At 39.6% G+C, this 15,080-nt stretch overlaps 1 protein-coding gene across 2 annotated transcripts in view; it reads left to right on the plus strand.

Annotated features, from left to right (window-relative positions):
- The window catches only part of PLP1 (proteolipid protein 1), a 39,870-nt gene extending 33,924 nt beyond the window's left edge, over positions 1 to 5,946 (plus strand). The window contains exon 7 of one of the 2 annotated variants that reach the window (XM_075184605.1): positions 4,369 to 5,946. In XM_075184605.1, the coding sequence (XP_075040706.1) occupies positions 4,369 to 4,521 (153 nt within the window). In that variant the 3' untranslated portion in view covers positions 4,522 to 5,946. Of the gene's footprint in view, positions 1 to 709; positions 3,133 to 4,368 lie in introns of those variants that run through there. The other variant, XM_075184607.1, reaches the window with a different exon arrangement.
- Positions 5,947 to 15,080: the final 9,134 nt, after the last annotated feature.

Consider the following 15,080-nt stretch of genomic DNA (forward strand, 5'->3'; position numbering starts at 1 on the left):
CTGCTCCATTTATACATCAAAGATAGTATATTAAATAATGTATTGGTCTTTTTAATTGCTATTTACCTAGGAAACTACTATGATAAAATGAAGTGTGTATGTTGTGTACAGCATAGGTCCCAAAATAGTTTTTTTCCTAGCAATATCACTGGTATAAATTCTATTGCTCATTCTTTTGCAGAAATTAACAGGTTGATTTGAGGCCTATAATCTAAGAACAAACACACTCAATATAAATTCTGTGTGTAATTTAATTCACTAAACTAAGATATCTTTACAGATTACAGCTACATCGTATATATCATACCTTTAACAGCTAGATATTTAGAGCTGAAGGTGTATATTTACTAAAACTTCTAAAAAGGAAAAATGGAGATTTTGTCCACAGCAAATAAGCAGATTATAGCTATCATTTGTCTAGTACATTCTATAAAATGATAGCTAAAATCTGATTGATTGCTATAGCCAACACCTCAACTTTTTATAGAAGTTTTAGTAAATATACCTCTAAGATTTCAGACAAACGTGAGCTTATCAGATTAATCAATTGCTGATTTTTCTCTGTAGTTAGAAGTGCTCTAGTACTTTTCCAATGCAATCACTAATGTTGCGCAACATTATTGTAAGGCATGGTATATTATAAACAATAATAGATGGAACGTTGATGTTTATACAATTCGTGTTCTCTCTTCTGTATGTTCCTTTGCAGCTCACATATATGATAGGTGCATCTTTCAACTATGCTGTGCTTCGAGTTACTGGCCGAAGCGAACGTTCAAAGTTTTAGACTCCGAGCTGGGGACTGAGTAAAAAACTGTGTTCACCATTTTATGTTCATTATATATTATCTTGATTATTTTTTTATTTAATGTCAGAGTTTTAATAACTTGACTTGTGGCTTCCGTAGCTAGTCTGCCCTTTATTTCTAGCTTTTAAAGTCTTTTTCTTGTTGATAAGCTTTTCATCTTATTTCATTGCTATGTTTAACTCAGGAATCTTTTCAACTATACTCTGTTTTCCTAAAATTAAAAAAAGTTGTCAACTTAATGTAAATTACTACATTTGAAAACCACTTTAGTTTTTTTTGAAGAGGGAACAATGGAGGGTATTCTATAATATAGGGGTTTGGAAATGGAGGAAAATCACGTTCAAAAATTGTGTTACATGAACTCTGTATTTTATTAAAACATTAATTCTCATATTGTTAAAGCTAACTCACCACTGAAAAATCGAAATATTCATATGTTATTATATTTTATTATGTAGAACAAAACAATACTGTATATTATCATTATATGAATAATCTAAAAGGAGGTTTGTAATTGGCACAATAATAGCACAGTTATTAGCAGATAATCGGGTATGACATAAACAAGATAAGATACCTGAGACTTGCCACTGAAACACTAATCTTGTTGTACATCAACTATTTTCTCTACCAAGTCTGAATTGTCACTGAAGTGACAACAGTTCATAGGAAATATACTCTGATTTCAATAATTCAGCAATCTAAAGTGATACTGAATGGAAACTGAATTGGATATACTATGATAATAGCTATACTCGGCCCTGATTATTTATTTTTAGTGAAAAACAGAGATAAAAAAAAAAGAATCTAAAATTATGTTGTATCCTGAAATACTGAAATCATATATATTTAACTTGGTAACATAAGATTTTGACAGAATTTTGAAGAAATATGCCAGCACCACAAAGCAAATCACACATGATTTTGTAGGTAAAAGTAGTTTTTCTGAAATCAAATTATAGGAACCGCTAGTACAACAGTTGAAAGGTAGTAAGGTTCAGCTGTTTAAAAAACATCCACATTACTTTCTTTATCAATAAGACATTTCCTGCACACTATGATATAGATAGTGTTGGCGTAGGTAACAAGCCTGATGTTTTTGAACTACAAACCCAGCATTGACTTTTGCCTAATGGCTGACAGACTATATGGTATATGCAGTTCAACAACATTTACAGAGAGTAATAGCCTGAAAGAAAATTGAAAGAATTAGAGGCAAATGTCGATCACAAATGTTCATAGAATGATTCGATCATAGATTGTAAAATCCATATAGCGTTAACTTATTGTAAGTTTTTAGAGGAATATGTAGTAGAGAAAAACATGTAAATTATATAAAATACATTAAAATGTATAGTTTATTTATATAGTATATTTTACAATAAATTAGCAATATCATTTAAATAAATATACATGAGTTCACAAACACATTGGTTGTCCACAAATTATATCCATCACCTTATAAAACTGGTGAGAGCTATATTGTTTTTCAATGTATATTTAAATCTTAGTTTATGTGATTTTTATGGACAGCTCTAAGAATTTTTTTGCTTTTGTCCCTTATATAAAAGGGAGCAACTGTTCTATTATAACTGAAGAAATAATTTGTTTGGATTATTATGTTTTTATCCTAGCCCTAGATTGTATATTCCTTCAGGAAATGCTTTACCTTTTACATTGCAAGAAAAAGACAAGAGAAATTAAGGGCAGACACAAGGTAATTTTAGCTCAGTGGGGCAGGGAATTACAGACTTGGGGCCAGGAATCTCTTTGTAAGAGGTGAGCCCTAAATCTCTGCACTATTTTATCCCTTACCATTAACTTGCTTTTAATATATAGCCTTAATATGACCCTATAGTTACACATCATAGAAAAACAATACACGGTATTGATATATTAAGTTCAATGTTAGTATAAGACCAAGAAATAGGCTTGGTCAAAGTCAATATGTTACAGTGCAGACTAATCAGTACATCTCCAAACTGAACTGCTCTTGTATATCTGGAATGAATAGCAGACAAGCACCCATACAGTTTATAAAATTTAATGGCAGTTCATTAACAGTAAAATGTCCTTATTGGAGCTTCGTACTGGAGCTCTTCCTGAATATATGCATGTGTGTAGGTCTATATATCATATATAAACACACCCACAACCCAACACACATCCAGGGGTCTAAAGCAGACAATGGGCAATTAGATATTATTTTCCTTTAAATCATTTGACATTTTTTATTATTTTGATTTTGCTGTGAATCACTAATTGTGAAATGTAAGAGCTTATAAAGTAATTAAATGTTTCTTTTATTAAAGTCCTTATGTGTCTTTCTGGGTGAATTTATTAATGTGTCATAAATAACTTTTTTATGAATGTAAAGTTATATAATTTGGTGTCTGGTGTATAAAATTAAATTAGCAACATAGTTTTACATTACTCACTATACATAAGTATGAAACATAACTTATGCAAAATGATCCATCAGTGTATTTAGCCAAGAGTTACATTTGTCAGACAACTCCCAAAAAGTTGGCGTACCTAAACACTCTGCTGAGGATGCAACTCTGTCTATACTCATTCATTTCCCTCTGCCTTAGTTTAGGTCATCCCTTGGGTCAAATACTGTAGATGTTTGTCAAGTTGTTGTTTTGAATTCGAACTAGGAAGCCTTGATTTTGATAATTACAAAAACATAGTTATAGTATCTTATTACTAAGATGTCTGTATTGAAAATGCATTAATGTAGCTAATCTAATAATAATGTGTAAATCTATTGTCCAAAGAAACTCATGTGGTGTAGGTGTGTGCTGGGGGATGGGGGTGATTGTTTGCTTTTGGGACACATTTTTTGAATGTATAAGCACATTTATTTAAATTTGATAAAATGTCAGTGCTATATGTGACTGTTCAAACATCTAGAACACATTGAAGAAATCATAAATCATCATCATCATCAACATTTATTTATATAGCGCCAGCAGATTCCAAGTAAAAATATTCATATTTCTGAATTATATTTTAACACATAGAAGAAAACAAAATTCTACCAAAGTTGGTATGTGGAAAGAATGGAAATGTTGTACATATTGAATTTTGAATATTTAGATTCTATAAATGAGGATGCACAAAATATGCTAGTTGGAGTGGGTCCACCTTGTGGATACATATTGCGATGTATGCAGAGAAAATAAATAACAAATCAGGCTTAGCCTTTAAATTCAAATTTGATTCCAGCCACCACAGTTTTTTTTTTAAATCCTGATGATCATTTTAGAGGAAAAACACAGCTTATTAACGACTCCAGAGAATCCTATTTCTGAGAAATTCAGTAGGGATTCTAATGTAGTTAAACCAAGCGAAAGCATTTGAATGTCGTTGTATGTTGTCGCTACACTTTTCATCATCTGGTGAAATTTTCTTGCAATGGCTGGTGGGTGTTAGTCACATGTGTTTCTCCTGGGACCTCCAGTTTGGTAAGTCAATAAAATAGGAAAAAATGAAGCAGCTTTTTGTTAGGCTTTTTTTTAACCCAAAGGCAGACATTAGTCTCCCTTTTCTTTCAGATACACTCCCTCATGTGTCTGTCGGCCAACAGGGTCTATCACCAGCAAGCCCTAGAGACGGGGAAAAGTCGGGAGACTCCACAGGCTGATAGCTCAGAACTCACTGAGATCCTTCCGGAGCTCCCACAAAGAAGCGCAGAGAACCTGGTGTAAAATGCCTGTTTTGTTTGGGGTGTCCCAGTTTGGGAGCATACATTTTATTCCCAGTTGTATTGCATAGGGAATTTTTCTTTGTCATGTACCAGTTTTATTGATGGTGTACATCACTTGTATTATTTTCTAGGATAATGGTTTTGTTCACTCATAGTTTTCATTCCAAAAATCTATCTTCCCCATTTTCCCACAATATTTGCTGTCCCATTGTACACTGAAACACTTGTGTGTGAATTATATATCTTATTACCATGTCTGTAGATTGTGATTGTTCAACAGGTTGAATATGAACTTGTTTATTTTATATACAGATTTTCACAAAAGTTAAGTTTATTCAATGGTAGAAGTAAGATATTGCTGACTATTCTAGCTAAAAATGGGCTCTTGTGCAACATAATTTTACCAAATGTCAACAAATATGTACACTCTTGGATCCATAATTTACAAAATGAACAGAAAACCAAGTCTAAAAAGAACCATCAACTAATGCATAAAAATATGCAAATGTGTAATGCAAAATAAACTGTGATGTAATAGTACCCTATATCAGGTCCATATTTGATTTGCATGCATCTGCTGCAGAAGGACAACAAAAGAATATTGATTTGTCGCATAAACCCACTAAGAACTTGCTAGATTAATTATTAAAGGTTAAGCTGTATAACTACTTGTGGAAATGTGTCAGAGTGATATGGTTATCCCTCAATCCCATTTGTGTTTTTAGTAAACTCTTACTGATTAACTGATAAAACATAACAAAATGTAGGAAATAACTAAAACCGCTACAATCAAAGACCACTAAATCACAAAATTGTAATTTCTAGTTATAACCTATGAAGATAAGTTGCATTGTTCAGTGTAAACCTGACTTATCACTGCATTGGTGTTTTAAAAAAAAAAGTGTTAATGCTCCACCCCATTAAAGACAGCTGAAGCCCCTCTCACATCTTGAACATGTTGTCCTAATAAAATCTGGTGCTTGTCAAAAGGCTGAAACTGCAGTCACTGTCCATAAATAATCCAATCCATACTGTTTGTTTCTGAAAGCCTATCTGGCACTCTGTGTACTCTGTTATAGAAGCAACTCCTTCCTAACATGGCATCATGTTCTAAAGGGTTGAAAGAGAGCATGCTAAGCATATTTAGTTAAGTATAAAGAGTTAATTTATTTAATTTATCATATTCAGCTCAATAAAACACAGTGTTTGCTATATAATGGTGTCAAATAGTGGCTTAATTGAATAAAGCTAAGCAAGCAGGTCATGATTTGGTTCACAAAATTATTAATTTTGCCCTCCCAAAATGTCACTTTGTTGGGAAAATGCTAAATTTTCATATGAAACTCAAAGTTGACCTGTCAGGTAGATAATGTTGGAAATGTTGTAGATTGCTTTTGTGTTGGAATAAACTATTCCTGATCCGTCACATATTGGAGTATCCTGATTATTCTTATTTTGATGTTATCATCAAAATGTCATGCATGGCTCAAACCATGATGGCAATAAAAGGGAAAATATCTGTCTGATTAGGGAAGTCAACACTGATATAGAGGGAACAGTCACTTTCAAAGATGTGGTGTTGGCAAAGGGAGAGAGTTTGGAAGAAAGTTTTCAGAGTGGGTATTTTGCAGGTTGGTTGCTTTTGAGCATATGTCTGTTTTGGGTAGTTAAAAAGTAATACTTTAAGTTTGATTTATGCGTCATGCTGAAAGCATGACATGGAATATAAAATATTAATATTATTTTTTTGTTTGGCACATCTGCTATGCCAATCCAAGAACCTGCAAAATAATGTTTTAAATAAATAAGGTCATAACCTCTGCAACAATTATAGTAATACTGTCTTGCACATTATTGGGTAAAACTATTTACCAGGCAGCTGTGGGATGACAATACATAGGATATTGACACAACAAATGTATTAATAATTTACATGGTAGGGTTGGGAGTTTTTGAATTGAAGCCAGTTGTTTTCTGATTGGCAGAAAACCTATCCCCCAAACAAGGCATGCAAAAAAAATGTAATTTATTTCTCACATACCTTCTATTCTCATACATTTTTTTTATGTAATACACTTTTATTATTTATGATCTAAACAATAAATGTTGTACTATTACAGAGATAGCAGAATATGAATCATTGTCTCTGTGAGGATACAGGGTTTAACGTAACCTTCTGCGTCGCACAGCTGGCCTACCCGCTACCTATCCAAGGTTTAAAATCACCCAGGCAAATATCCGAAATAACACAAATAAGCTTATTTAACAAAATGGTAGCAACAATCAGCATAAAACATATTTGAATAATAACTTGAAACACATAACACTACAGTCTGGCATAGACAACATACAGGGTATAATGAAAACACCTCACCAGTATCCTTTTCACTCTCAGTGACTGCTGTCTATCAAACCAAGCTTCTCCCCTCTCTCCCTTAAGACTACCAGCAAACGTAGTGGCCTTAAGTTACTGTCACTCTGCTTTCGGCGGACACACAGCTCTCCAAGACCTGGAGAGATAGATCAAGACACGGCAGTACTCCAGGGACTGATTGTTCCTTTCCTGTCAGGTTCAGAGATTAATATATCTCAATGCCAGCCTGACCTCAGCTATCACTTTGTAGTGAATGCCGATTTGCTGTCCTCTCTAGGTGACTTTTAAGCCCAGAAATGACCTCATCAGCAATTCCAGGACCAGCATGATTGGTCCTTTTTGTGTGTTTACCTTTTGACAGGTAAACATACAGACAAGGAGATAGCAGATGAATCACTCCTGATTTAATTAGGAACAGGTATTATTATGTGACTATACAGAAGAGTTTACGTAAACAGAAAAGATCACACTCCAGAGACACTTACATTTGAATACACAATGCCGTCCTCTGTAATTAAACATAGAGCTCTGTCTGTGGACCCTTTTCCTATGCTAGCACACCTAGACCCACTGTTAAACAAAGATAAGAGACCCCCTGGTGTGATGTACATTTATACAGGACTGGTGGACAATAATCGTTTTTGCCTAGACTGAAACAATGGACTAGTCTGCATGCTAACGATAAAAGCTGGCAGTTATTTTAACTACTTTCAAAATAGAATATACACAGGCAAAAATATGACTGACAAATATGGGGCTAGAAAAAGTATATGTTTTATAGTCTGCAGTCCCCTCCTTCCCTCACATTCCTTCCCCACTTTTTTTAGCCCTTGTTCCAGGGTGGCTGTGGTCTGCCACAAGCAACCTACCTCCTCCAAGTCCAAAGTCTCTAGCCTAAGCTTCTGAGCTCCCCACCGGTGTCCCAGGGAATTGGGCCAAACAAATCCCATGGTGGAAGGGCCTTCTTGATTGGACAAGCATCAAGAGAAACAATACATGTCAATATGTCCGATGGCACTACACAAGACTCAGCCAGTGCAGTCACTGAGCAGCACTGGGGCAAACTCCAAAAGCACCATTTCTTTCTCCACTGGTCTGTGTTCACGGAACTCACACCCCCCAGCAAATCTATATGGGGAAACAGGGTTACTGCACAGCATTCCCCACTGGCCCTTCCCACCCAATAAGTCCTGGTTGGCTGCAGAGGAGTAAACAGAACTAAGGGTTCTGTAGTCATCTCTCCCCCCTCAAAAGCCAAGTTTCCACTGTTTAAAGTTAAAACATTGAGCGGTTGCAGCAGACTGCCATCCAAGAAATCTGGGTCTGAGTTCTCCTTCCCAAAACATCCAAAATAACCTGCAACAAGAGTTGGGGTACATAGGGGCTTTTCACTGCCCGTACTCACCTCCATCACCTCTTGTGCATCTGGAGGGAGCATTTCATCCACAGAGGGAGGGTTAACTGAACTGGGGAAACCAGTGCCAAATCCTGAGTGCAACTCTGTTGGAATCTCGGGGTACACAGGTTTACAGCAGGCTGCAGGGAGGTTACAGTATCACTCCAACTCTCTTCCCGCCAATGTAACACATCCTATGGCCCGGCGGCGACAATAAGCTGAGCCTCCTCTGTTCTTATTCCTGCCAGCCTAACTTCACTTAGGACCTTCCCCGGCTGAGCATGCTGGACAGCTGCAGATGTCATGGCAAGGACAGGCTCTAATATTTCTTTTGTGGACGTACTGACCACCTCCTGGAAATCTTCCATGGTCTCTGACAAGGTGGCTTCTTCCCGAAATGACAGAAGAGTTTGCAAGTGACAACTCCTGATGCCCACATGATCAGGGCAAGTGTTCCCTGCAGGTTCCATACTGTCTATTCTGCGTCCTTCTCTCTTGGACGGGAGGGTTTGCAGTCTGTGTAACCTGGTATTCACCTGTTCAATGCTTGGTTCCACCAGTATAGTTGGAATTCACTTACCAACTCTTCATAATCCAAGTCCGCAAATGGCCAGTCGTAACACAGCTCAGGCTGCTCACTGAGCGTTTCGCTGTGACCTTCCCCCAGTGAGGAGAGAAGGGATAGCAGGTGTCGCTTCCTATCATCCACCTGGAAGAGGTCAGCCTCCTCTCCCTGTTGCCCTGGAACCTCTGAACTAAGCGCTTGAGTCTCTTGGTCCAATTGTAGCATCTCATGGGCTGTCCACTCCAATGCCTTCTTCCACTCAGGCAGTTTCACCATGTGCAGTGCTCTTGCCTCTCCCTGACATTTCCCAAACACATCAAACAGAAGTCCCAATTTCCTGCTTGTGAAATCCTTTCCAGCTGCTGACCTCATTCCAGACCATGTAGAGGCACTCCCAGGGTGAACAGACCCATTCATCCCTGGAGGACAGCGGCAGCTCTGGGTCCTGGAGGTATAATGAGCTGCCCCCATTTATGCTGGTCTTTTCACTGTTAGTGCTATGGCCCTTTCTTCCCCTCTTCAGGGGCATTTTTATGGTGGGACTGTTATCCACTCTGTTTGCTGTGGGGCTGGGACCCACTCTACTTGCTGGGGGGCTGGGACCCACTCTACTTGATGTGGGCCTGGAACCCACTCTACTTGCTGTGGGGCTGGGACCCACTGCAGTGTACTCTGTGGGACTGGGACCCACTCTACTTGCTGTGGGGTTATGACCCACCACTGCGTAATCTGTGGTGCTGAGACCCACTACTCACTCCCAAATCTCAAGGCCTTGGCCCAAAATCTCACACTGTTGGCTGGGTGCATGGACCCACTGCCAAGCTGCTCTGTAGTATAGCTCCAATCTACTGCAGACGTCACACTTCCTCAGTGGGGTTCCTACCAACTCTCATACACGGTGGGGCTGGGACCCACTACACGCAATCTGCTCAAAGGGCTTCCGGGCCTTGAACAGTATCTGCAGCAGGGTTCTGTACTGCTCTCACTTCACTTAGTACCTCTGAGTGGGCATGCGGTACAATAGCCTTCACTTGTGCCTTCTTGGGGCCCCTGTGTTGGGTGCTCCACTGCGGGGTTATGTCCCGCTCTCCCTGTCGGGGCCACTTCGCTGTGCATTCCCAGTCTTCTCACTCAGATAATACTTGGTAGTTCCCGGGGGCCACTGTTACTCCCCGATGAACACCTGACCGACACTTTACTCAGTTCTTTACTTACAGGAGCACTCTCCTCACACCGACTTGTAGGGTGTACCAATCCTCATCAAGCCTGCACCTAGAAGGATCAACATTACCACTCTAGGCCCAGTGTCTTTTTCCTGGGCACACGGTCCCACACTCAGTACTGCCAGTAGGCGTTTGCACCCTCACGGTGCCAGTACTTTTCACGCCCTGGATTACGCCCAAGTGCCACCCTTACCTCGCATCTAGGCGGACCATAATCCTAGCCTAATGCCGAGGTCACCTGTCTGTGATCCTCCTTGTGAGACACGGCCCACTATTCTGTACTGCCCAAAGGGTGAACGCACCGACCCCGAGACAGTACCCTTCATGCTATTGAATCCTTTTGTAGCTCTCAACTACTGGTTACTGGTACCCAAGCAACTATGCGACAGACTGTAGTGTGCAGGGCTGGTTCTTTGAATATTCATAGAGCCCTGGACCACACCTTGTGTGTGATCCTCTGCAGCTCTGCCCGGCTCGCCTACCGAGAACTGGGAGATCCCACTGCTTGCCACCAAATGTGAGGATACAGAGTTTAACGTAACCTTCTGCACCGCACAGCTGGCCTACCCGGTACCTATCCAAGGTTCAAAATCACCCAGGCAAATATCCAAAATAACACAAATAAGTTTATTTAACAAAATGGTAGAAACAAATAGCATAAAACATATTTGAATAATAACTTGAAACACATAACACTACAGTCTGGCATAGACAACATACAGGGTATAATGAAAACACCTCGCCAGTGTCCTTGTCACTTTCAGGGACTGCTGTCTATCAAACCAAGCTTCTCCCCTCTCTCCCTTAAGACTACCAGCAAACGTAGTGGCCTTAAGTCACTGTTACTCCGCTTTCGGCGGACACACAGCTCCCCAATACCTGGAGAGGTAGATCAAGGCACGGCAGTACTCCAGGGACCAATTGTCCCTTTCCTGTCAGGGGCGGAGATTAATATATCTCAAAGCCAGCCTGACCTCAGCTATCACTTTGTAGTGAATGCTGATTTGCTGCCCTCTCTAGGTGTCTTTTAAGCCCAGATATGACCTCATCAACAATTCCAGGACCAGCCTGATTGCTCCTATTCGTGTGTTTACCTTTTGACAGGTAAACATACAGACAAGGAAATAGCAGATGAATCACTCCTGATTTAATTAGGAACAGGTATTATTATGTGACTATACAGCAGAGTTTGCGTAAACAGGAAAGATCACACTCCAGACACACTTACATTTGAATACACAATGCTGTCCTCTGTAATTAAACATAGAGCTCTGTCTGTGGACCCTTTTCCTATGCTAGCCAAATCAAAATAGAATATACACAGGCAAAAATATGACTGACAAATATGGGGGAACCAGAGGGCTAGAAAAAGTATATGTTTTATATTCCGCAGTCACCTCCTTCCCTCACAGTCTCCCAATAAGACTAAGTTATTTAGTGGCAACATATCAAAAATAGTTCTTTGGACCAGTGTAAGCCATCAACATTATGTGTCTGGCTGACAGTGTAACCTATGGCTCTCCAACTATTTTGAAGCTACAAGTCCCAGCTTGCCCTCTGGCTTTCCCATAAAACTAAAGAGCCAGAGGAACTGATAAAAGTAAAGTAAAGTTGGTGTTCTCGCCTGTCTACTTCTCCACTGTAGCTTGTCTGGAGCAGTGCAGGGGAGTGGAGACAATTCATGCTAGAAGGTTGTATTGCTATACAAAGTAAAAATGCTATCACATCTTATATTTTAAGGTATCTTGTTATACTAAAAAACTCCACAAGAACTGAATTTTAAAAAAAAATATTTTATGATTATTTCTGTTTTTATAGTACAGTCATTTTTATACCACTTGCCTAAACTAGCGTTATCAAGATCCATTTTAAAGATATAAGGGCCTATTTATCATGCACAACCCCTTTGTATTAATATGTGACTTTTTATCGCCATTTATCATGCTGTCAAATATATTCTTTAACACCATAATTCTTTTTAAAAATTTAACCGTGGTAGCTCAGCAGTACACAGCTGCCCCAGTGATACTGTCCCAAAGTGGTAAGGGTTCATTTACTGCTTTGCCAGTCCAGTCTTTGAGTCAGTTTGCCAGATTTGGGCTTTCATTTGCTCTAAAGTAAAAAAATAAATAAAAAATACATACGTTAAAACGTTTATACATAAAAAAATGATTAATTCAAGGAATAAAGCATTTTTTACATAATTAATTTATTTTAATCTATCAACAGAATAAGTATTGCAAGTACAAGTACTGCCACAACACTAGTGCAATTCACTTGGGGAATCATTCACTGGCATAATCTTACCCAACCCAGAGTAATTGCCAGAGATAGAACGGTTATAGGACAAAAATAATTAAAATCAGAGGGTTGTGCTTATTTGCCATTCTCAGGTTCATTGACATCGCTTCTGATTGGCAGCCAGCAGAACACCAGCAGAAGAGAAGCACATAAGGGGTGAGAAGGGTGAGATGGAATAAGGGGGAGGTGGGAGAAGGGTAAGAGGAATAGTGGGTTGTTAGTGGTACAGGGGAAAAGTGTGTGGTGGGTGAAATGGTAGAATAAGGTGGTTGATAGATACGGTAAGAGGGATGAGGGAGTTAGAAAGGACAGACTCCTGCAATACAGAGACCGAGACACACAAATACATAGGATGAACAACAAATGGAGATGGATTGGGAGATAGAAGTGCAGGTACAAATTATAGACAGACACACATAGAGGGGGGAAAGAAAGGCACATGCAAAGAGGAGACAGATGCACATACAAAGGGGGACAGAGGCACACATGGGGCAGATAGGTAGACATACAATATTTTGAAAATTGAATAAACAATTCCATGAAACGCTTACTTAAAATGTACATTTATTAATAGTTTTAAAAGCAGAAATCCAATGAAAAAAATCAGGTGTGTTTTTAAAAAAAATATTTTTATTGAAGCATAAAAAATAAAACATACATAATACAATTGTTGAAAATCAATATTATAGCGATTGTTATAGCAATAAAAAAAAATAATAAATAATAATAATATCTAATTTCTTTATGAACAAACTGACAAGGAGAAATGTGGGTATTTTGGCCTAAAATTTTATAACATTCTCTCTTATTTGACAATAGTACTATTGGTGGATTATGGTACATTCTCAAACGTCATACCACCTGTTATGGGAGAAGCATTTCCATATCTGTGCTTTAACTGTCCCTGAAAGAATATCTATAAAACTTTCCCAAGTTGTGAAAAACTTTTTAACTCTAGTTTCTTTTTGCAATGAGGTTTCAATCCAGTCCATGCAAAACACTTGTAAAAGCTTATGTCTAAACAGTGAAAGATGGGTGGGAGTGTTCTTGGTTGAGACCTGGAGTTCTTGCTGCGGCTGAGATTGCAAAAATTAGTTTTTTTTCCCACCGTTCTGTACCTTATACTCTTCAGGTAAGATTTTGAATATTGCCCACTCTGTGGACAGCATAAAAAAATCATCAGATGGTCATTAGAGAATCTCCAGACCTGGATACAAAATCTTTTAATTAGTGGACATTCCGATAAGATTCAACATAAATGAGTTGAGTCTAAACCAATCTGAAATTTACTAGAGGGCGAAAGATTAGCCCTATGAAATCTATTTAAAAACATCTCTGCATATGTCATCGCTAGTAGAATTTTAATTGAGTCTGAAACTGCATGTAATAAGGTAGCAGTTGGGAAACATTCTGTCCATTGTGATAATCCTGTCTTTGATTTATCATAATTAAATTGTTGGCGTAACAGAAAATAATGGGTTGAGATGGCTTTATGTTTTGTAACTAGTTGATATGCTATGGCAAGCAGGGCCGGATTAACCCGAGGTCTAACTGGGCTACAGCCAAGGGGCCTCGGGCATCCAGGGGGCCCTTCAAAGTTTTCAGCAGCATTATTGATCGGTCCGGGGGGCGGGGGCGCCCCCAGCCCGATCAATGCTGCTGAGCACAGTCAGTTCAGTCCTCCGTCCCCGGTGCTCAGTAATCTGTTTACTGAGGAGATCTCGCGAGTGAACTCTCGCGAGATCTCCTCAGTAAGGAGCTTACAGCGCGCCGGGGACGGAGGACTGAACTGACAGGTAAGCGCTTGGGGGGGCGGCGGGTGGCTCGCTTTGGGGGGGCGGCTCGCATTGGGGGCCTCACGGGGGAATGGAGACGCCCTTAGCCCAGGGGCCTCCATTCCCTTAATCCGGCCCTGATGGCAAGCGGGTGTTATGGCCACCAATGCGTCATAAACTTGTAGAACTATGCGGTAGAGGTCTTCACCTATAGCAGCCACCTTTCCCGTAGAGACTAGATGTGCTCACAGGTACTCGGATGCCCCCATAACTTACACTCAGTGTAGTACAAATTTATGTCCACACGGCGGTGCACAGGTACAGGAGGTAATACATTGAGTAGGGTTCGGTCAGAGATCTGCGGAGTGGTCAAGCACAGGTGGAGATGACAGGTGCTAGCTAGATAAGGGTCACAGGCAAATGTTCAGAATCCAGGTGCAGGCAGAGGTCATACACGACGGAACAATCAGAGGTTAAACATCAACAGGGCTCAGAAGCAGGCAGCAGTACTGTGAACAGATTGCTATAGCCGGCAGTGAGGCTCAGACCTCACTGCCGTAAATAGTACTAAGAACCAATCAGGACAGAGGAGGACAGGGCTGACAATCAGCCTCAGGAGGCTGCTAATTAATTACTAGCTAGAACTGGCATAGGTAATAACATAAACCAGGAAGCATGTATAAAAATATAAATTAACCAGTTTAAATCATATGAGAGCTCCCCCTGGAGTTGGAGGATGCCCCTACACCCTCTTACATCTATGCCGCAAGGATAATCCCAAAGAATAATAACAGAGCATAGAAAGTAAAGCACGCGCCCGGCTGCTGGATCACGCCAGGACCGCCGCGGCTCGTGACAGTTCCCTCCCCTTGAGGAGGGGTCAAGGCACCCCGACACCCTGGTTTAGTGGGAAATTTCTTAAAGAA

The sequence above is a fragment of the Mixophyes fleayi genome, chromosome 9, assembly GCF_038048845.1.
Source record: "Mixophyes fleayi isolate aMixFle1 chromosome 9, aMixFle1.hap1, whole genome shotgun sequence".
NCBI lineage: Eukaryota > Metazoa > Chordata > Amphibia > Anura > Limnodynastidae > Mixophyes > Mixophyes fleayi.